Here is a 22,182-nt window from a genome sequence, read left to right as displayed (position 1 = left end):
AATTTTTAGGAGATTTTATAATTTAAAATCCCTTTTCCCTTCCACTCTTTCAACTCTGGTTCAACCAAGCAGGAGAAATGGATTTTAAATAGAAATTAGGGAATAACTTCCACCTGGAAAAGGCTCAAATCCTTGGAATTTTCATTAAAAAACCCCAAGGTTAAACTCAGTCCTAATTAATTTGGGGAGATTTTATCTTTTCAAATCCCTTTTCCCTTCCAGTGTTTCACCTCTGGTTCCACCCAGCAGGAAAAAAGGGATTTAAGGAATTTCAGGAATACCTCGTCCCTTTTCCCACATCCCGGATTTTCTGCCTTTCCCAGGTCTCCGATTCCCTAAATCCCATCCCTGCCCTTTTCTCCCGGCTCCGATTCCAGGGAATACCAAATCCCAGCAGAGATTTTCCCGGGATCGCGGCTCTTCCGTGGGACAAATCCAGGCGGATAAAAGCGGGATAAAACCGTGGGAATCTGGGAATGGGGATCCAATCCTGTTTTCTCTTGCAGCTTTCTTGGATTCTTCGACCCTTCAGTTGTTTTTTGACCTTTATCATTCCATCCCTCCTTCGTTCTCTCCTCTGGTGAGTGCCAGATTTCTTTTCCTTCATTTTTTTGGGAATTTTCTGGGAGATTTCCCGGGAATGTGGAGTAATGTGGTGCTGCCGAGGGTTTTGAGGCATCTCAAGGTTGGATTTTTTTTGGCTGGAATTCCGACCTCCCAGGAATCTCCTGTTTGTTCGTTCCCTGGAGGGAATAATTCCCAATATTCCTAAAAAATTCCCTAAAAAAGCACAGCGGGAATAGGGAGCAAAACTGGGAGCACCCCAAGGATTGGGATTTCTCCTTCCACCATTTCCAAACCCTTGGGATGAGAGAGCACAACGGAGCTAAAATGGGAATTATTTCTTCTGGAAAAATCCAAAGTTGGATTATTTTGGAAAAATCAAAAATTGGATTATTTTATCTGGAAAAATCAAAAGTTGGATTATTCTGGAAAAATAAAAAATTGCATAATTTTTTCTGGAAAAATCAAGAATTGGATATTTTCTTCTGGAAAAATCCAAATTTGGATTATTCTGGAAAAATAAAAAATTGGATTATTTCTTCTGGAAAAAAATCAAAAGCTGGATTTTTCTGAAAAAATAAATTGGATTATTTCATCTGGAAAAATCAAAAGTTGGATTATTTTATCTGGAAAAAAACAAAAGTTGGATTTTTCTAGAAAAATAAAAAAAATTGGATTATTATGGGAAAAAATAAAAAATTAGATTATTTATTCTGGAAAAATAAAAAGTTGGATTATTTTGGAAAAAATCAAAAGTTGGATAATTTCTTCTGGAAAAACCAAAAATTAGATTATTTGTTCTAGAAAAATAAAATATTGGATTATTTTATCTGGAAAAATCAAAAAATGGGATTATTTCTTATGGAAAAAAATCAAAAATTGGATAATTTCTTCTGGAAAAATAATTTTAAAGAGGCCTTTCAGGCATTTATCCCTGAATTAAAGCTCAGTGAAAACAAGGCTGAGCGGGAAGGGCCTTCAGAAGGAATTTTTCCATGGAGATTCCATTTATTCTAGTGGAGAGTTAATTCCTAATCCTGAATTTCCAGCCTTAAATATTCAGGAGAGTTTTGAGGGGTGAAAATCCCTTTATTTTTTTAATGGAAATGTGAAATTCTTCCCTCGGGATCCAGGATTGGGATCCCAATCCCAGGAAAAGTCTGGATGTGGCACTCGGAGCTCTGTGCCAGGGTGGGGATCAAAGGTTGGATCTTGGAGAGTTTTTCCAACCTCTGGAATTCCATAATTTAGGGAATTTCCATAATTTAGGGAATTTCCATAATCCTGGGAATTTCCATAATCCTGGGAATTTTGGGCTGGAGTTTTGGGCGCTGGGATTTCATTCTCTGTTTGGGAGCAGCAAACTTCAATGGCCGCTGGTGCCATGAGGGGAAAATTCCTTCATTTCCTCGTTCTCATCCCGATTTTTTGGGGCGATTCCCATTTTTCCGTGGCCAGGTTTTATCCTGCTTGGTGCAGATCGCCTCCGTGCGCCGCTCCCTGTTCAACAACGCCGAGCGGGCAAAGTTCCTGTCCCACCTGGTGGACGGAGTCAAGCGGATACTGGAGAACCCCCAGGTGAGTATTCCAGCTGGGAATGGAGGCTCCGCGTCCTCTCCGTCGCGTTTCATCCCAAAAAATTCCCGCTGGTGTCCCCTTGGGAAAGGGGAGGATGGAGCGGCCTTGGCCGGATCTTCGCTTTTCCCGCCCAAGGGAGGCTCCTGGTGGAGATTGGGAAGGATTCCTCCGTTGGAAGAGGATTTAAGGATTGGAAGCGTCCCTGGAAATGCCCAAAAAATGGGAAATGTGGCTGTTCCTGCCCTGGTTTGATTTGGTGGGAGTTTGGATTTGTTCCTGGAGCTGTCTCCAATTCCATGATCCGAGCCCGTGGCAGGAGCTGCTCCTGTAGGAGGAAGTTTTCCATTGGAAGAGGATTTCAAGTCTGGAACCATCCCTGGGAGTGCCCAAACCAGGAGATATGGCAATTCCTGCCCTGGTTTGGTGGGATTTGGTGGGAGCTTGGACTCGTTCTCTCCCATTCCATGATCTGATCCCATGGGAGGAGCTGTTCCTGTAGGAACAACTGCTCCATTGGAAGAGGAGTTAAGGACTGGAACCATTCCCGGGAATGCCCAAACCAGGAGATGTGGCTGTTCCAGCCCTGGTTTAATGGGATTTGGTGGGACCTTGGACTGGTTCCCGGTGCTCTCTCCCATTCCATGATCCCATCCCGTATCAGGAGCCATTCCTGACCCCTCTCCCGTTTTTATCCCCTCAGAGTCTGTCAGACCCCAACAATTACCACGAGTTCTGCCGGCTGCTGGCGCGCCTCAAGAGCAATTACCAGCTGGGGGAGCTGGTCAAGGTGGAGAACTACCCCGAGGTGATTCGCCTCATCGCCAACTTCACCGTCACCAGCCTGCAGGTACCGCCCAGCCATTCCCAAATCCCACATCCTGAACGGAATCCCCGTGGTTGGTGGATTTTCCATATCCTGTTTGTAGGATTTGGTTAGGATTGTTCAATATCAGCAGCCTGCAGGTACCGCCCAGCCATTCCCAAATCCCACATCCTCAGTGGAATCCCGGTGGTTGGTGGATTTTCCATATCCTGTTTGTAGGATTGGTTAGGATTGTTCAATATCAGCAGCCTGCAGGTACCACCCAGCCATTCCCAAATCCCACATCCTCAGTGGAATCCCGGTGGTTGGGGGATTTTCCATATCCTAGCGGGGAGTTATAAAAATGAGGTTGATTTTTAGGATTTGGTGGGGATTTGTTAGGATTGTTCAATATCAGCAGCCTGCAGGTACCACCCAGCCATTCCCAAATCCCACATCCTCAGTGGAATCCCTGTGGTTGGTGGATTTTCCATATCCTGTTTGTAGGATTTGTTAGGATTGTTCAGTGTCAGCAGCCTGCAGGTACCGCCCAGCCATTCCCAAATCCCACATCCTCAATGAAATCCCCTTTGAAAGAGGAGTTGTTGGATTTTCTGTATCCTAGCAGGGAATAGGAAAAGAAAAAATAGTTGTGTTTAATGAGGTTTATTTTTAGGATTTGATGGGGGTTTATTAGGATTGGTTTTAGGGTTAATTGGATTGGTTTCTTATTATTTTTTTATTTAATTTTATTTATTTTATTTATTTTTATTAGTATTATTAGGATTATTTTTGGGATTATTAGCATTATGTTATTTATTATTTATTTTTGGTTTTGTTGTTTCATTTATTTATTCTTTATTTAAGTTTTATTATCAGGACTATTTCTAGAATTATTTTATCCATTTATTTATTTATTTAATTGATTTTAATTTTATTTGTTATTTTATTCTGTTTATTTAATTAATTTATTTTGTTATTTATTTTGTTTTTATTATTAGGATTATTAGAATTATTTTTAGGATATCAGGATTCATTTATTAATTTATTTTTATTTTATTTATTATTTTAGTTATTTTATTTTTTTACTATTAGCATTATTTTTAAGATTTTCAGGGTTATTTTATTTATTCAGTTAGTTACTTTAAATTTTTTTATTATTTTATTTTTAAAACTTTATTATTTTTTTTATTTTATTTTTATTATTAGGATTAATAGGATTATTTTTAGGATTTTTAGGATTAAATTAGGATTTTTTTTTAGGATATCCAACACAGTCCCAGGGATTGGGAGTAATGGGAATATCATGGATGTTCCCACTGGGTTTTCCAGCTCACAGCCCTGCCAAGGAGAGGCTTTAAAAAGCAAATTCCTTTGTGGAACTGGAATTCCTGGGAAGCAGCTGAGAGCTGTGTGTGGGAGCTGGGTGAGGGCTGGGATTCAGCTCCATGTCCCGGGAATTTGGGATAATCTCCCGGTGTTTTCTGAGTGCTGGGAATGGCTCTGATCCATGAAATTCCTGGGTCATTCGGCAGCCGGGCCATTAAAGATGTTGGATGGTGCTTAAAACCCTTCCAGCCCAAATTCTGTGGGAAAAATTTGAATTAAACAGCACAAATCCTAATTCCCTGCCTTGTTTTCCATGTTTTTTCCTCTGGAAGTGCTGGGAATTTGCTCCTAACAACGTTCCTTGAAATTCCTGGTTAATTTGGCAGCCAGGCCTGCAGCAGAAGGTGGAATGAGCTGAGCTTGAAACCCCTTCATTCCAGGGCAAATTCTGTGGGAAAAACTGGAATCAAAGCACACAAATCCTAATTCCTTGCCTTGTTTTCCATGGTTTTTCCCTCTGAAAGCACTGGGAATTTGCTCCTAACAATATTTTCTGAAAATTCCTGGTTAATTTGGCAGCCAGGCCCCAGTGCAAGGCCTGGTCAGTGAAGGAGCTGAGCTTGAAACTCCTTCCAGGCCAAATTCTGTGGGAAAACCTTGAGCCAAAGCACACAAATCCTAATTCCCTGCTTTGTTTTCCATGTTTTTTCCCTCTGGAAGTGCTGGGAATTTGATCCTAACAATGTTCCTTGAAATTCCTGGTTAATTTGACAGCCAGGCCAGTGCAAGGTAGAAGGAGTTGATCTTGAAACCCCTCCCAGGGCAAATTCTGTGGGAAAAACTGGAATCAAAGCACACAAATCCTAATTCCCTCCCTTGTTTTCCATGTTTTTCCCTCTGGAAGAGCTGGGAATTTGCTCCTAAGGGTGTTCCTTGAAATTCCTGGTTAATTTGGCCCCTAGGCCAGTGCAAGGCCTGGTCAGTGAAGGAGCTGAGCTTGAAACCCCGTCCAGGCCAAATTCTGTGGGAAAACCTTGAGCCAAAGCACACAAATCCTGATTCCCTGCCTTGTTTTCCATGTTTTTTCTCGGGAAGCACTGGGAATTCGCTCCCAACAGCGTGCACTACCTGCTGAGCCTGTGGCAGCGCCTGGCCGCCTCGGTGCCCTACGTCAAGGCCACGGAGCCTCACATGCTGGAGACGTACACGCCCGAGGTGACCAAAGCCTACATCACCTCCCGCCTGGAATCCGTGCACATCATCCTCAGGTCAGGCTCCTCCCGCTCATCCCGCGCCTGGGAAAGCTGGGAAAAGCGGGATCGTTCCCCCTGGGAAAGCTGGGAAAAGCGGGATCATTCCCCCTGGGAAAGCTGGGAAAAGCAGGATCGTTCCCCCTGGGAAAGCTGGGAAAAGCGGGATCGTTCCCCCTGGGAAAGCTGGGAAAAGCGGGATCGTTCCCCCTGGGAAAGCTGGGAAAAGCGGGATCGTTCCCCCTGGGAAAGCTGGGAAAAGCGGGATCGTTCCCCCTGGGAAAGCTGGGAAAAGCGGGATCGTTCCCCCTGGGAAAGCTGGGAAAAGCGAGATCGTTCCCCCTGGAACGGCGGCTGAGGGCCGGCGGCTCCGGGATCGCTCAGCGGAGGTCGCGATCCCCTTGGGAGAGGAAACATTGGAGTGGAGCCGCTGGGATCTGAGGGAAAAATGGGAATGAGCCCCCCTGGGAGAGCTGGGAATGTGCAGCCGGAAAGGGGAAATTCCAGGGAGAGCTTCCAGAATATTCCAGGGATGAAAGGGGCTCCAGGAGAGCTGGAGAGGGGTTTGGGACAAGGGATGGAGGTAAAGGAGCCAGGGAATGGCTTCAGCTTGGAAAAGGGATAGGATGGGATTTTGGGAAGGAATGGGAGGGTGGGGAGGGGCTGGGATGGAATTCCCGGAGGAGCTGTGGCTGCCCCTGAATCCCGGGAAGTGCCCAAGGATCAACCTGGGATTGTGGGAGGTGTCTCTGCCTATGGCAGGGGTGGAACAGGATGGGATTTAAACTCTTTCCAACCCAAATCCTTCCATGATCCTGTAAATTCCAAACGGGATGGGATTTAAGCTCTTTCCAGCCCAAATCCTTCCATAATCCTGTAAATTCCAAACGGGATGGGATTTAAGCTCTTTCCAGCCCAAAGCATTCCATAATCCTGTAAATTCCAAACGGGATGGGATTTAAGCTCTTTCCAGCCCAAAGCATTCCATAATCCTGTAAATTCCAAACGGGATGGGATTTAAGCTCCTTCCAACCCAGATTTTTCCACAATCCCATGAAATCCAAAGTGGGTGGGATTTTAACCCTTTCCAACCCAAACCATTCCACGACCCTGCCAATTCCAAACATCTCTAACACCCCTGGAGCAACCAAACCACAGCGACCGTTCCGGCGCTCCCAGGACTCCCCGGATCCATTTTTCCGTGTGTTTTTTGCAGGGATGGGCTGGAGGACCCTCTGGAGGACACGGGGCTGGTGCAGCAGCAGCTGGATCAACTGTCCACCATCGGGCGCTGCGAGTACGAGAAGACGTGCGCACTGCTGGTGCAGCTCTTCGACCAGGCCGCCCAGTCCTACCAGGAGCTGCTGCAGAGCGCCAGCGCCAGCCCCATGGACCTGGCCGTGCAGGAAGGTCAGCTTTCCCGGGAATTCCCATCCCATCCCAAATCCCATCCATCCCAAATCCCATCCCATCCCATCCCATGGATCCCATCCCATCCCATCCCATGGATCCCATCCCATCCTATCCCATCCCATGGATCCCATCCCATCCCAAGTGCCCGTGCCAGCCCCATGGACCTGGCCATGCAGGAAGGTCAGCTTTCCTGGGATTGTAGCTCCTGGGAATTCCCATCCCATCCCATCCCAAATCCCCTCCCATTCCATCCCATCCCATCCCATCCCATGGATCCCATCCTATCCCAAATCCCATCCCTTCCCCCTTTTCCCTGCTCTGGGCTGTGGCTGTAAATTTGTCCCATTATTTTGGGGAAAAATGGATTTCTTTGGGAGAGAAATGGATCATTTTGGGGAAACCTGGCTTTGTTTGGGTATCCTGGATTTCCCTGGGAATCCCATCTCTCTGGGAATCCTGGATTTCCCTGGGAATCCCGTGTCTCTCTGGGAATCCCATATTTCCCCAGGAATGCCGGATTTCCCCGGGAATGCCGGATTTCCCCAGGAATCCCATATTTCCCCAGGAATGCCGGATTTCCCCGGGAATGCCGTATTTCCCCGGGAATGCCGTATTTCCCCGGGAATGCCGTATTTCCCCAGGAATCCCATATTTCCCCGGGAATGCCGGATTTCCCCAGGAATCCCATATTTCCCCAGGAATGCCGGATTTCCCCGGGAATGCCGGATTTCCCCAGGAATCCCATATTTCCCCGGGAATGCTGTATTTCCCCGGGAATGCCGTATTTCCCCAGGAATCCCGTATTTCCCCAGGAATGCTGTATTTCCCCAGGAATGCTGTATTTCCCCGGGAATGCCGTATTTCCCCGGGAATGCCGTATTTCCCCGGGAATGCCGTATTTCCCCGGGAATGCCGTATTTCCCCGGGAATGCCGTATTTCCCCGGGAATCCCATATTTCCCCGGGAATGCCGTATTTCCCCGAGAATGCGGATTTCCCTGGCACGCGCCGTTGCTCGCAGGGCGCCTGACGTGGCTCGTGTACATCATCGGTGCCGTCATCGGCGGCCGCGTCTCCTTCGCCAGCACGGACGAGCAGGATGCCATGGACGGGGAGCTGGTCTGCAGGTCAGCCACATTCCCAAAAATCCCACCGGGAATCCCGGGAAAACCGTGCCCAGAGAGCTGGGAAAGGCGGAATCAGCTCCCACCTGGTGCCGGCGGGAACTGGGGCTCTGGGATGAGGGGAGAGGGAATTGTTCCTCTGGGATTGGGTTGGGAATGGTGGAGATGGGAATTCTGGGAGTTACTGGGAATGCTGGGAGTTATGGGAATGCTGAGTTATGGGAATGCTGGGAGTTACTGGGAATGCTGGGAGTTACTGGGAATGCTGGGAGTTACTGGGAATGCTGGGAGTTACTGGGAATGCTGGGAGTTATGGGAATGCTGGGAGTTATGGGAATGCTGGGAGTTATGGGAATGCTGGGAGTTATGGGAATGCTGGGAGTTACTGGGAATGCTGGGAGTTATGGGAATGCTGGGAGTTACTGGGAATGCTGGGAGTTACTGGGAATGCTGGGAGTTATGGGAATGCTGGGAGTTACTGGGAATGCTGGGAGTTACTGGGAATGCTGGGAGTTATGGGAATGCTGGGAGTTACGGGAATGCTGGGAGTTACTGGGAATGCTGGGAGTTATGGGAATGCTGAGTTATGGGAATGCTGGGAGTTACTGGGAATGCTGGGAGTTATGGGAATGCTGGGAGTTATGGGAATGCTGGGAGTTACTGGGAATGCTGGGAGTTACGGGAATGCTGGGAGTTATGGGAATGCTGAGTTATGGGAATGCTGGGAGTTACGGGAATGCTGGGAGTTACTGGGAATGCTGGGAGTTATGGGAATGCTGGGAGTTACTGGGAATGCTGGGAGTTACTGGGAATGCTGGGAGTTATGGGAATGCTGAGTTATGGGAATGCTGGGAGTTACTGGGAATGCTGGGAGTTATGGGAATGCTGGGAGTTACTGGGAATGCTGGGAGTTACTGGGAATGCTGGGAGTTACTGGGAATGCTGGGAGTTATGGGAATGCTGGGAGTTACTGGGAATGCTGGGAGTTATGGGAATGCTGGGAGTTACTGGGAATGCTGGGAGTTACTGGGAATGCTGGGAGTTACTGGGAATGCTGGGAGTTACTGGGAATGCTGGGAGTTACTGGGAATGCTGGGAGTTACTGGGAATGCTGGGAGTTATGGGAATGCTGGGAGTTACTGGGAATGCTGGGAGTTATGGGAATGCTGGGAGTTATGGGAATGCTGGGAGTTATGGGAATGCTGGGAGTTACTGGGAATGCTGGGAGTTATGGGAATGCTGGGAGTTACTGGGAATGCTGGGAGTTACTGGGAATGCTGGGAGTTATGGGAATGCTGAGTTATGGGAATGCTGGGAGTTACTGGGAATGCTGGGAGTTATGGGAATGCTGAGTTATGGGAATGCTGGGAGTTACTGGGAATGCTGGGAGTTATTGGGAATGCTGGGAGTTACTGGGAATGCTGGGAGTTATGGGAATGCTGAGTTATGGGAATGCTGGGAGTTACTGGGAATGCTGGGAGTTACTGGGAATGCTGGGAGTTACTGGGAATGCTGGGAGTTACTGGGAATGCTGGGAGTTATGGGAATGCTGGGAGTTATGGGAATGCTGGGAGTTACTGGGAATGCTGGGAGTTATGGGAATGCTGGGAGTTACTGGGAATGCTGGGAGTTATGGGAATGCTGGGAGTTATGGGAATGCTGGGAGTTACTGGGAATGCTGGGAGTTATGGGAATGCTGGGAGTTACTGGGAATGCTGGGAGTTATGGGAATGCTGGGAGTTACTGGGAATGCTGGGAGTTACTGGGAATGCTGGGAGTTACTGGGAATGCTGGGAGTTATGGGAATGCTGGGAGTTACTGGGAATGCTGGGAGTTATGGGAATGCTGAGTTATGGGAATGCTGGGAGTTACTGGGAATGCTGGGAGTTACGGGAATGCTGGGAGTTACTGGGAATGCTGGGAGTTACTGGGAATGCTGGGAGTTACTGGGAATGCTGGGAGTTATGGGAATGCTGGGAGTTACTGGGAATGCTGGGAGTTATGGGAATGCTGGGAGTTATGGGAATGCTGGGAGTTACTGGGAATGCTGGGAATTACGGTAATGTTGAGAGTTATGGGAATGGTGGAGATGGGAATGCTGGGAGTTATTGGGAATGCTGGGAGTTACTGGGAATGGTGGAGATGGGAATGCTGGGAGTTATTGGGAATGGTAGAGATGGGAATGTTGAGAGTTATTGGGAATGGTGAAGTTGGGAATGTTGGGAGTTACTGGGAATGTTGGAGATGGGAATGCTGGGAGTTATGGGAATTCTGGGAGTTGGGAATGCTCAGAGTTATTGGGAATAGTAGGCTTGGAAATTTTGGGAATTACTGGGAATGTTGGACTTCGAAATATTGGGAATTATTAAGAATGTTTGGCCTGGAAGTATTGGGAATTATTGGAAATATTTGGCCTGGAAATACTGGGAATTATTTGGAATGTTGGGCCTGGGAATTAATTGGAATAGTGGGCTTGGAAATTTTGGGAATTATTTGGAATATTGGAAATACTGGGAATTATTGGGAATGCTGAGCTTGGAAATACTGGGAATTCCTGGGAATAGCAAGCTCGGAATATTCCAATTTTCTGCTGCCAGTAACTGGATCCTGGGATTGAAATCCAGCGGGAATCTGGGTTTCGGCAGAGAACGGGGGGAGCAAGGAGGGAAGAGGGAATTGTTCTCCCCCTTTTCCATCCCTTTTCCCCATTTTTTTCCCCCTTTTCCCATTCTTTTCCCCCTTTTTCCATTTTTTCCCATTTTTTTCCCCATTTTCCCATTTTTTTCTGCTTTTTCCCATTTTTTTTCCCATTTTTTCCCAAATTTCCTATTTCTTTTCCCAAATTTCCCATTTCTTTCCCCCTTCTCCCATTTTTCCCCCCTTTTCCCATTTCTTTTCCCATTTTTTCTCAATTTTCCCATTCTTTTCCCCCTTTTCCCCCTTTTCCCATTTCTTTCTCCCCTTTTCCCATTTTTTTTCCCATTTTTTCCCCCCTTTTCCCATTTCTTTTCCTCCTTTTCCCATTTTTTTTCCCATTTTTTCCCCCCTTTTCCCATTTCTTTCCCAAATTTCCCATTTCTTTTCCCGTGTCCCAGGGTGCTGCAGCTGATGAACCTGACGGATTCCCGGCTGGCGCAGGCCGGGAATGAGAAGCTGGAATTGGCCATGCTCAGCTTCTTCGAGCAATTCCGCAAGATTTACATCGGGGATCAGGTGCAGAAATCCTCCAAGGTAACGCAGATCCCGGGAATTCCGCCCTTTTCCATGGAAAACCGGCCTCAATCCCTTCACCCCTTCATTTCTCCTCCTTTCAGCCGGAAATCAATCCCGTTTTCCAGGATTTCTCCCTTTATTCCCAAGTTTTGGCTTTCCCAGTGTTGAGCTGAGTTGGGAATGTCGGGAATTGGAGGCCTGGATTTGGATTTTCCCAGTTGTTTTTTATTGTTGGGATCATCCCAAACACCCCCCTGATCTTCCCTGGCTTTAAAATTGGGATAAATCCAAATTTCCTTCATCCCAAGGGATTTGTAACCGTGGCTCAGGAGGTAAAAATTCCTTTTCCAATGAAAAAAAACTGGGAATGTTGCTCTGGGATTGAGTTCTGTTCCTTCCTGGAGGAAAAATTGGATTGGTATCAAATCCATTCCCAGGGATTTGGGAACTGCTGAGAATTCCAGAGAAATCCCCTCTGACCCTGGCTGTGTTTGGAAGTGGAGCGCGGTTAAATCCCGTTTTTTCGGGAATTTTCCCGGGAATTTTCCTGGGAAAAACCAAATCCTCCTCCTTTAGCTTAGAGTGACCCTTCTGGAACAAAGGAAAAACAGGAAAAATCAGGAAAAACTCCAGATTAGGAACAATCCCCGGGAAAACCCCTCCTCCCAGCAAGGGCAAAGCGGATTTCTCGGGATCATTCCCGGTTTTCCTGGCGGTTTGGAATCCTTTTTTCCATGTTTTTTTTGGGCAGCTGTACCGGAGGCTCTCCGAGGTGCTGGGGCTCAACGACGAGACCATGGTGCTGAGCGTCTTCATCGGCAAGATGTGAGTGCTCCGGAAGAATTCCAGGGATTTCCCGGAATTCCCGCCGGGAAAAGCGGGATCCCAGAGATCCCAGAGATCCCAGGGATCGGGCTCAAGAGGAAAACCTGGAATTTGGATCCTTGGGATTCAGGGAGCTCAGAGAGTTCTGGCTGGAATTTTCCAAATTCCACAATTCCGTCCTTTTCCCGGGATGGAATTTCTTCCCGAAATTCCAGAGTGGGGGAGGGGCCATTCCCGGACACATTCCGGCTGGGAAGGGGCTCAGAGCTTTTCCTTGGAATTCCATCCTCGGAGATCCATCCATTTCCTTGGAATTTTCCTTGGAGTGTTGCAAATCGGCCTCTTCTCAGGATCCAGCCTGGAATTTTATCCCATCTTTTGGCCATTTATCCATTTTATCCAGTTTTTATCCATTTTTTAATCCATTTTATCCATTTTTAATCCATTCTATCCATTTTTATTCCGTCTCATCCATTATTTTATCCATTCAATCAAGTTTTTTATTTGTATTTTATCCATTTTATCTATTTTATCCAGTTTTTAATTTATTTTAGCCAGTTTTTATCAATTTTTTATCCATTTTGTCCAGTTTTTATCCATTTTTAATCAATTTTATCCATTTTAATCCATTTTTTATCCATTTTATCCAGGTTTTAATCCGGTTTTTCCCTTATTCATTATTTAATAATTTTTTAATCCATTTTATCCAATATTTTATCAATTTCATCCATTATTTTATCTATTATTCTACCTATTTATCACTTTCTAATGTATTTTATCCAGCTTTAATCCATTTTATCCATTGTTTAATCCTGTTTTAATCAACTTTATTCATTGTTTTATTGATTTTATCCAGTTTTTAGCCATTTTATCCAATTTTTCCGTTATTTTATCCATTTTATCCCATATTTTATCCATTATTTTATCCCCTTTTCCCAGTTTTTATCCATTTTATCCATTTATTTATCAATTTTATCCCATTTTCACCAATTTTATCCATTTTTCCCAGATTTTATCCATTTTATACCGTATTTTATCCCTTATTTTATCCAGGTTTTTTTCCAGTTTTTATCCATTTTATCAATTTTTTTCCATTATTTAATCCTTTTTTCCCAGTTTTTATCCCATGTTTTATCCACTTTTATCCTTTATTTTATCCCATATTTTATCCCTTATTTTATCCCTTTTTCCTCTTTTTTACCCATTTTATCCCATTTTTTATCTATTTTTTCCCAATTTTTATCCATTTTATCCCATTTTTAATCAATTTTTCCCAGGTTTATCCATTTTTCCCAGTTTTTATCCATTTTATCCCTTATTTTATCCCATTTTTATCAATTGTATCCATTTTTCCCTTACTTAATCCATTTTATCCCATTTTTATCCGTATTTTATCAATTTTTTTCCATTATTTTGTCCATTTTTCCCAGCTTTTATCCATTTTATCCCATATTTTATCCATTTCTTTCATTATTTTAACCATTTTGCCAATTTTTTTCCATTATTTTTCCACTTTTCCCAATTTTTACCAATTTTATCCATTTTTTCTATTATTTAATCCATTTTTCCCAGGTTTCATCTGTTTTATCACCTATTTTATCCATCTTATCCCTTATTTTATCCAGTTTTTTCCCAGTTTTTATCCATTTTTATTCACTTTTATCCCTTATTTTATCCATTTTATCCTATATTTTATCCCTTTTTCCCATTTTTTATCCGTTTTATCCCATTTTTTATCCATTTTTTCCGTTATTTTTTCCATTATTTTATCTATTTTTCCTGGTTTTTATCCATTTTTTCCCAGTTTTTATCCATTTTATCCCTTATTTTATCCCATTTTTATCAATTTTATCCATTTTTTCCATTATTTAATCCATTTTATCCCATTTTTTATCCATTTTCCCAGTTTTTATCCATTTTATCTCGTTTTTTTATCCATTTTTTCCCAGTTTTTATCCATTTTTTCCCAGTTTTTATCCATTTTATCCCTTATTTTATCCCATTTTTATCAATTTTATCAATTTTTTCCATTATTTAATCCATTTTATCCCATTTTTTATCCATTTTCCCAGTTTTTATCCATTCTATTCCTTATTTTATCCCATTTTTATCAATTTTATCCATTTTTTTCCATTATTTATTCCATTTTTGCCCATTTTTATCCCATTTTTTTATCCATTTTTTCCCTTTCCCAGCAGCCTCTGGCTCTTTTGGATCCAGTCCAGGGCGAATTTGGGAATTCCAAAGGGCTGCAAATCCCACAGAATTCCCGGAGCAGCCGATCCCTCACCGGGAATTCCCAAAAGAGAATTTCCCTTCCCAGAAATTCCCCCAAAAATTAAAAAAAAAACGGGGATTCCATTCCCAATTTTCTGCCGTGTGCTCCTGGGCATAAAATCCACCAAAATTCCTGTGGAAATGATGGGAAAAGCGGGAAAAATCCCGGGAAAAGGCGCGTGATCCGTGTTTTTCCTTGGCAGCATCACCAACCTGAAGTACTGGGGCCGCTGTGAACCCATCACCTCCAAGACTCTGCAGCTGCTCAACGACCTCTCCATCGGATATCCTTCGGAAAGGGCTCCGGAGCGCCCGCATTCCCGGGAATCGCGCCACGGGATGAGCGTTTTGTTTGGGATGGGAATTCCCGCCGGGGCTCGGCATCCCCCGGGAAGGGTGTGCTGTGTGGGGTGGTTTTCTGGGAATTCCGGGAGTTCTTGGAGTTTCAGGAGCTCCTGGATTTCCAGGAGTTCATGGAGCTCCAGGAATTCCAGGAGTTTCTGGATTTCCAGGAGTTCCTGGAATTCCAGGAGTTCATGAAATTTCAGGACTTCCAGAAGTTCCCAGGAGTTCCAGGAGTTCATGGAATTGCAAGAATTCCTGGAGTTCCTGATGTTCCTGGAGTTTCAGGAGTTCATGGAATTCCAGAATTTCTAGAAGTTCCTGGAACTCCAGGAATTCCAGGAGTTCCTGGATTTCCAGATCCTGAATTTTTCCCCAAGATTTGCGCTTGGGTCGTCCTTGAGAAACCAGAATTCCCAATTTATTGAGAACCAAACAGGATTCCCAACTTCCCGAATTCTCCAGGCACAATCCCCTTCTCCCAGCCTGGCCCTGGATGTGATTTTCCAGGAATTCCAGGAATTCCAGAAGTTCCAGATCCTGAGTTTTTCCCCAACCCGAGATTTTCACAATTCAGGTTTTCCTTGGAAAAACCAGAATTCCCAATTTATTGAATAATCCAGGCACGATCCCATTTTCCCAGGATGTCCCTGGGAGTGGTTTTCTGGGAATTCCAGAACTTCCAGAAATTCCAGCCCCGGAGTTTCCCCAAGCTGAGATTTGCACAGTTCGGGTTTTCCTTGGGAAGAAAAAACCAGAATTCCCAGCTTTCGGAATCTTCCGGGCACGATCCCATTTTTCCAGCCTGGGTTTGGATGAGATTTTTCAGAATTCCAGAAATTCCAGAAATTCCACACATTCCAGACCTGAGTTTTTCCCCAGAAATTTGGGGTTTCCTTGGAAAAACCAGAATTCCCAATTTATTGAATAATCCAGGCATGATCCCGTTTTCCCAGGATGTCCCTGGCAGGGATTTTTCCAGGAATTCCAGAAATTCCACAAATTCCAGACCCTGGGGGGGTCTCCCCAAGCCGAGATTTTCACAATTCAGGTTTTCCTTGGAAAAACCAGAATTCCCAATTTATTGAATAATCCAGGCACAATCCCATTTTTCCAGCCTGGCTCTGGATGTGATTTTCCAGAATTCCAGAAACTCTGGAATTTCCACAAATTCCAGACCCTGGGGGGTCTCCCCAAGCCGAGATTTCCACAATCTGAGTTTTCCTTGGAAAACAAAACCCCCACAATTCCCAACTTTGAACCCCTGGGGCCCCATCCCGTTTTCCCAGGCCGTCCCTGGGAGTGTTTTTTTCCGGGAATTCTGGGAATTGTGGGAATTCCTTGACGGCCGGCACGTACAGCAGCGTGCGGAAGCTGGTGAAGCTCAGCGCCGTGCAGTTCATGCTCAACAACCACACGGTGAGCGCTCCCTTTTCCCGGGAAATCCCCTCCGGAAACCTCGGGAATTCCGGGATTTGGGGGGGTTTGGTTGGAATTCTTGGGGTGGGAGAGGTTGGGATTTGGGAATCGTTCCCGAGGGGTTTCTGCTCTCTGGGGAATCCGGCCTCGTTCCCGGGAAATCCCTGGGGGAGGAGAGGAGTGAGGGGCATTCCCGACATTCCCAGCATTCCCATATTCCGTGATGTTCCCATGGAGCTGGGATTCCCTCGGGAATGAGAGGAATTCCTGCAGGTTTTCCAGGCATTCCCAGGGTGTTTTCCTGGAATTCCTGGAATTCCTGGAGTTCAGAGGTGATTTCCAGGCATTCCTGGAGTTCCCAGGATGTTCTTCAGGCATTCCCAGGATTTTTTCCTGGAATTCCTGCATCTCCAGGAGGTTTTCTGGGTACTTCCAGGGTGTTTTCCTGGAATTCCCAGGGCCTCCAGCCCCAGTTCCCATCCTGGAATTACATTTTTCCATGGAAAACAGCCGGGAATCAGCCTGAAGGGATTCCCCTCCCAGAGGCAGCGCCAGAATTCCCCCAGGAATTCCAGGGGGAGGGAGAAGAGCGGGATTTACCAGCTCCGGGAATTCCAGCAGATTCCATCATGCTTTAAAATCCTCTGGATTTTGGGATCAGCTGGGAATTGTGGATCCCAAGGATCCAATGGGAATTCCAGCAGATTCCATCATTCGTTAAAACCCAGCGGATTTTGGGATCAGCCGGGAATTGTGGCTCAACTCCATCCGCTGCTTCCCGGAATTCCCCAGCAGATTTCCCACCCCCCCACATTGCTCAGGGCAGCTTTTCCAGGCAGGAATTTTTTTCCTGGGGAGGCTCTTCCCGCTTTTCCCATCCCGGTTTTTTCCTTTTCCAGAGCGAGCACTTTTCCTTCCTGGGAATCAACAACCAGTCGAGCCTGTCGGACATGCGCTGCCGCACCACCTTCTACACCGCGCTCGGCCGCCTGCTCATGGTGGATCTGGGTAATTCCCGGCAATTCCGGCAATTCCGGCAAATCCCCAACCTCCCGGGAGCTGGATTTGGGCATTTTGGGAAGGTCGGGGCTGGGAAAAGCCCGACGGGAAAATGATCAGGATTCGGGAATTGAGGAGAAAAAATGGGGAGGGATTTTAACGGCTCGAAATTTGGGATGGATTTTTTCTGTCCCGCTGAGATTTGGGATCAACTTTTCCATCCTAAAATTTAGGATCAGTTTTCCAGCCCACCAAAATTTGGGATTCAATTCTTCCATCCCACCAAAATTTGGGATTCAATCCTAAAATTTGGGATCAGTTTTCCCATCCTGAGATTTGGGATCAATTTTCCCATCCTAAAATTTGGGATCAGTTTTCCAGCCCACCAAGAATTGGGATTCGATTTTTCAGTCCCAAAATTTGGGATTCAATTCCCAAAAGTTGGGATCAATTTTTCCATCACACCAAGATTTTGGGATCAACTTTCCCAGTCCCAAAATTTGGGATCAGTTTTCCAGCCCACCAAAATTTGGGATTCAATTCTTCCATCCTACCAAAATTTGGGATTCAATCCCAAAATTTGGGATCAGTTTTCCATCGCGCCAAGATTTGGGATCAGTTTTCCCAATCCCAAAAATTTGGGACCAATTTTTCCAGCCCAACAAGAATTGGGATAATTTTTTTCAGTCCCACTTTGGATTGATTTTTTTCATCCCACCAAAATTTGGGATTCAATCCTAAAATTCGGGATCAATTTTTCCATCCTGAGATTTGGAATCAATTTTCCCATCCTAAAATTTGGGATCAGTTTCCCATCACACCAAGAATTTGGATTTGATTTTTCAATCCCAAAATTTGGGGTCAATTTTCTGTCACACCAAGAATTGGGATCAACTTTCCCAATCCCAAAAATTTGGAATCAATTTTTCAAGCCCAACAAGATTTGGGATCATTTTTTTAATCTCAAAATTTGGGATTGATTTTTCCATCCCACCAAAATTTGGGATTCAATCCCAAGACTTGGGATCAATTTTCCCATCCCACCAAAACTGGGAATAAATATTCCCATCCCAAAATTTGGGATCAGTTTTTCCAGCCCACCAAGATTCTGGGATCAATTTTCCCATCCCCACATCCCAAATTTTTCCTCCTGGATCCGGGGTCATTCCCAACCCTCTGGAAGTTCTGTTCGGGAAGGACCCGGCTCCACCTGGATCCCTCCGGCTCCGTGGGGCCGCCTGGCCCAGGAGAACGGGGATTCCCAGGGATTTTCCAGGGATTTTCCAGGGATTCTGTGATTTTTTTCCCGTTCCAGGGGAGGATGAGGATCAGTCTGAGCAGTTCCCAGGGGGTTTCCCATGGAATTTCCATGGATTTCCCATGTGTTTTCCATGGATTTTTCAGGGGATGACAAGGATCAGTACAGGCAGTTCCCAGGGGGTTTTCCATGGGTTTTCCATTATTTTTTCTGTGTTTTTCCAGGAGAAGACGAGGATCAGTACGAGCAGTTCCTGGGGGGTTTTCCATGGGTTTTCCATTATTTTTTCTGTGTTTTTCCAGGAGAAGATGAGGATCAGTACGAGCAGTTCATGCTGCCGCTCACCGCTGCCTTCGAGGCCGTGGCTCAGATGTTCAGCACCAACTCCTTCAACGAGCAGGAGGCCAAGGTCAGCTGGGAGAAAATTCCCAACTTTTCCTGCTTTTCCGGGATTTTTCCCGTGGGACTGGGGGGTTTTAGGGAGCGGGGAGCTGTGCTGAGCTCCTGGAGAGAAACGGGAATGGTGGGAGCTTCCCAAGGGGGCTGGGGGTGCCTGAATCCCTCGGGATCAGGTCGGTGGGAATTGGGGGTTCCTGAATCTTTGGGATCAATCCAGAGGGAATTTGGGATTGATCCAGAGGGAATTGGGATCAAACCAGAGGGGATTAGGGGTTCCTGAATATTTGGGATCAATCCAGAGGGAATTGGGGGTTCCTGAATCTTTGGGATCAATCCAGAGGGAATTGGGGATCCCTGAATCTTTGGGATCAATCTGGGGGGAACTGGGATCAATCCAGAGGGATTTGAGGGTTCCTGAATCTTTGGGATCGATCCAGAGGGGATTGGGGATTCCTGAATCCCTCAGGATCAGTTTGGTGAGAATTGGGGGTGCCCAAATCTTTGGGATTAATGCAAAGGGAATTGGGGGTTCCTGAATCTTTAGGATCAATCCGGGGGAACTGAGATCGATCCGGAGGGGATTTGGGATCCCTGAATCTTTGGGATCATTCCAGGGGGAGCTGGGGGTTCCTGAATCCATTGGGATCAATCCAGGGGGAATTGGGATCCCTGAATCCATTGGGATCAATCCGGAGGGAGCCGGGGGTGCCGGGGCTGGGCTGGATTGAATTGTTGCGCTCGATTCTGTTCTTTATTCCGTGTGCTGCATTTCACTGATGGCATTTCGTGTGTCCATGTGTCCGTTCCGTGTGTCCGTGTGTCCGTGTGTCCGTTGTTCCGTGTGTCCGTTGTTCCGTGTGTCCGTTGTTCCGTGTGTCCGTGTGTCCGTTTTTCCATGTGTCCGTGTCCGTGTGTCCGTTGTTCCGTGTGTCCCTGTGTCCGTTATTCCGTGTGTCCGTTGTTCCGTGTGTCCCTGTGTCCGTTGTTCCGTGTGTCCGTTGTTCCGTGTGTCCGTTGTTCCGTGTGTCCGTGTGTCCGTTGTTCCGTGTGTCCGTTGTTCCGTGTGTCCGTTGTTCCGTGTGTCCGTTGTTCCGTGTGTCCGTTATTCCGTGTGTCCGTTGTTCCGTGTGTCCGTTGTTCCGTGTGTCCGTGTGTCCGTTGTTCCGTGTGTCCGTTGTTCCGTGTGTCCGTGTGTCCGTTATTCCGTGTGTCCGTTGTTCCGTGTGTCCGTTGTTCCGTGTGTCCGTTGTTCCGTGTGTCCGTGTGTCCGTTGTTCCGTGTGTCCCTGTGTCCGTTGTTCTGTGTGTCCATGTGTCCGTTGTTCCATGTGTCCGTTGTTCCATGTGTCCGTTGTTCCGTGTGTCCGTTGTTCCGTGTGTCCATGTGTCCGTGTGTCCGTTGTTCCGTGTGTCCGTTGTTCCGTGTGTCCATGTGTCCGTGTGTCCGTTGTTCCGTGTGTCCGTTGTTCCGTGTGTCCGTTGTTCCGTGTGTCCGTTGTTCCGTGTGTCCATGTGTCCGTTGTTCCGTGTGTCCATGTGTCCGTTGTTCCGTGTGTCCGTTGTTCCGTGTGTCCATGTGTCCGTTGTTCCGTGTGTCCGTTGTTCCGTGTGTCCGTTGTTCCGTGTGTCCGTTGTTCCGTGTGTCCATGTGTCCGTGTGTCCGTTGTTCCATTGGTTCCGGGTTCCATTCCGGGTTCCGTTCCCGGTTCCGTTCCCGGTTCCGTTCCCGTTTCCCAGCGCACTCTGGTGGGGCTGGTGCGGGATCTTCGCGGCATCGCCTTCGCCTTCAACGCCAAGAGCAGCTTCATGATGCTCTTCGAGTGGATGTATCCTTATCCCTAAATTCCCGCAATTCCCGTCCTGCTCCGGGATTTATCCCACAGTTCCCCAGCCCAGAGTACCCAATCCCAACTCCCGGCACTCAGCAATGTCAACTCCCAATCCTCCCGGATCCCGGCATTCCCCCAGTCCCAAACTCCCAGAATTCCCAGCATTCCCAGAATTCCCAACTCCCTGATCCCAAAATTCCCACAATCCCAGTTCCCCAATCCCAGAATTCCCACTATCCCAGAATTCCCAGCATTCCCACAATCCCACACTCCCATCGGTCCCTCCATGGGAACACCCCCAGACATTCCGCCTGCCTGGGAATTCCCGGAATTTTCCTGGGAATTTCCCTGGTATCCACAGGATTTAGTGTCCTCCATTCCCAAAAATCCCTCTTCCCAGGAATGCCCTGAATTTCCCTGGGAATTCCCTTGGATTTATGGGATTTAGTGTCCCTCATTCCCAAAAATCCACTTTGCCTCAAAAAATTGGGATTTTCCTCTTCCCTTTCCTTCCAAAAAAACCTTTTTGGCTTCTGGTTTCGCTTAAAAATTGGGATTTCCTTAAAAAATTTGGGATTTCCTTAAAAAAATCGGGATTTCCTTAAAAAAATCATGATTTCCTTAAAAAAATCATGATTTCCTTAAAAAAATTGGGATTTCCTTTAAAAAATTGGGATTTCCTTTAAAAAATTGGGATTTCCTTAAAAAAAATTGGGATTTTCTTTTAAAAATTGGGGTTTTTTTAAAAAATTGGGATGTCCTTAAAGAAATTGGGATTTCCTTAAAAAAATTGGGATTTCCTTAAAAAAAATTTTGATTTCTAAAAAAAAATTGGTATTTTCTTGAAAAAATTGTGATTTCCTTGAAAAAATTGGGTTTTCCTTTAAAAAATTGGGATTTCTTTAAAAAAATTGGGATTTCCTTAAAAAAATCGTGATTTCCTTTAAAAAAATTGGGATTTCCTTTTAAAAATTGGGATTTCCTTAAAAAAAATCGTGATTTCCTTAAAAAAAATCGGGATTTCCTTTAAAACATAGGGATTTCCTCGAAGAGAAATGGGATTTCCTTTAAAAAACAGGGATTTCCTTAAAAAGAATTGGGATTTCCTTAAAAAGAATTGGGATTTCCTTAAAAAGAATAGGGATTTCCTCAAAAAAAATCAGGATTTCCTCCAGAAAAACTGGGATTTCCTTTAAAATTTGGGATTTCATTAAAAAAATCGGGATTTCCTTAAAAAAATTGGGATCTCTTTAAAAAAAATTGGGATTTTTCTTTTCCTTTTCTTTCCAAAAATAAAAAAAGGAAAACAAAACCAGGACCTTTTCCCAAAAAAATCCCTTTTGGGCTCCCGATTTTACCATAAAAAATTGAATTTTTTTCTTTGGGATCCTCCCAAAAAAAATCCCTTTCGGATTTCTGGTTTCCTATAAAAAACATCCAGGATTTTTCCTTTGGATTTCCCCACACCTTTGATTTATCCCAGGATGAAACAATTAATTCAAAATTTAAAAAATTCAATTAATTAAAATTAATTTAAAACCAACCCCAAATTCCATCCTCCGG

The 22,182-nt window shown here is 45.5% G+C and overlaps 1 protein-coding gene across 1 annotated transcript in view; it reads left to right on the top strand.

Annotated features, from left to right (window-relative positions):
- The window catches only part of XPO7 (exportin 7), a 58,532-nt gene that overhangs the window by 20,719 nt on the left and 15,631 nt on the right, over positions 1 to 22,182 (top strand). The window contains exons 8-20 of the mRNA XM_088068251.1: positions 507 to 580; positions 2,023 to 2,142; positions 2,843 to 2,989; positions 5,369 to 5,541; positions 6,740 to 6,933; positions 7,957 to 8,062; positions 11,155 to 11,290; positions 12,024 to 12,097; positions 14,578 to 14,658; positions 16,072 to 16,135; positions 17,035 to 17,143; positions 18,695 to 18,801; positions 20,528 to 20,616. Of these exons, the coding sequence (XP_087924377.1) occupies positions 507 to 580; positions 2,023 to 2,142; positions 2,843 to 2,989; positions 5,369 to 5,541; positions 6,740 to 6,933; positions 7,957 to 8,062; positions 11,155 to 11,290; positions 12,024 to 12,097; positions 14,578 to 14,658; positions 16,072 to 16,135; positions 17,035 to 17,143; positions 18,695 to 18,801; positions 20,528 to 20,616 (1,474 nt within the window). The remainder of the gene's footprint in view (positions 1 to 506; positions 581 to 2,022; positions 2,143 to 2,842; positions 2,990 to 5,368; positions 5,542 to 6,739; positions 6,934 to 7,956; positions 8,063 to 11,154; positions 11,291 to 12,023; positions 12,098 to 14,577; positions 14,659 to 16,071; positions 16,136 to 17,034; positions 17,144 to 18,694; positions 18,802 to 20,527; positions 20,617 to 22,182) is intronic.

Source organism: Pseudopodoces humilis, chromosome 30 (genome assembly GCF_049639895.1).
Source record: "Pseudopodoces humilis isolate 2021_Gansu_Grassland_sample_001 chromosome 30, ASM4963989v1, whole genome shotgun sequence".
NCBI lineage: Eukaryota > Metazoa > Chordata > Aves > Passeriformes > Paridae > Pseudopodoces > Pseudopodoces humilis.
This window is presented reverse-complemented; position numbering and strand designations above follow the sequence as displayed.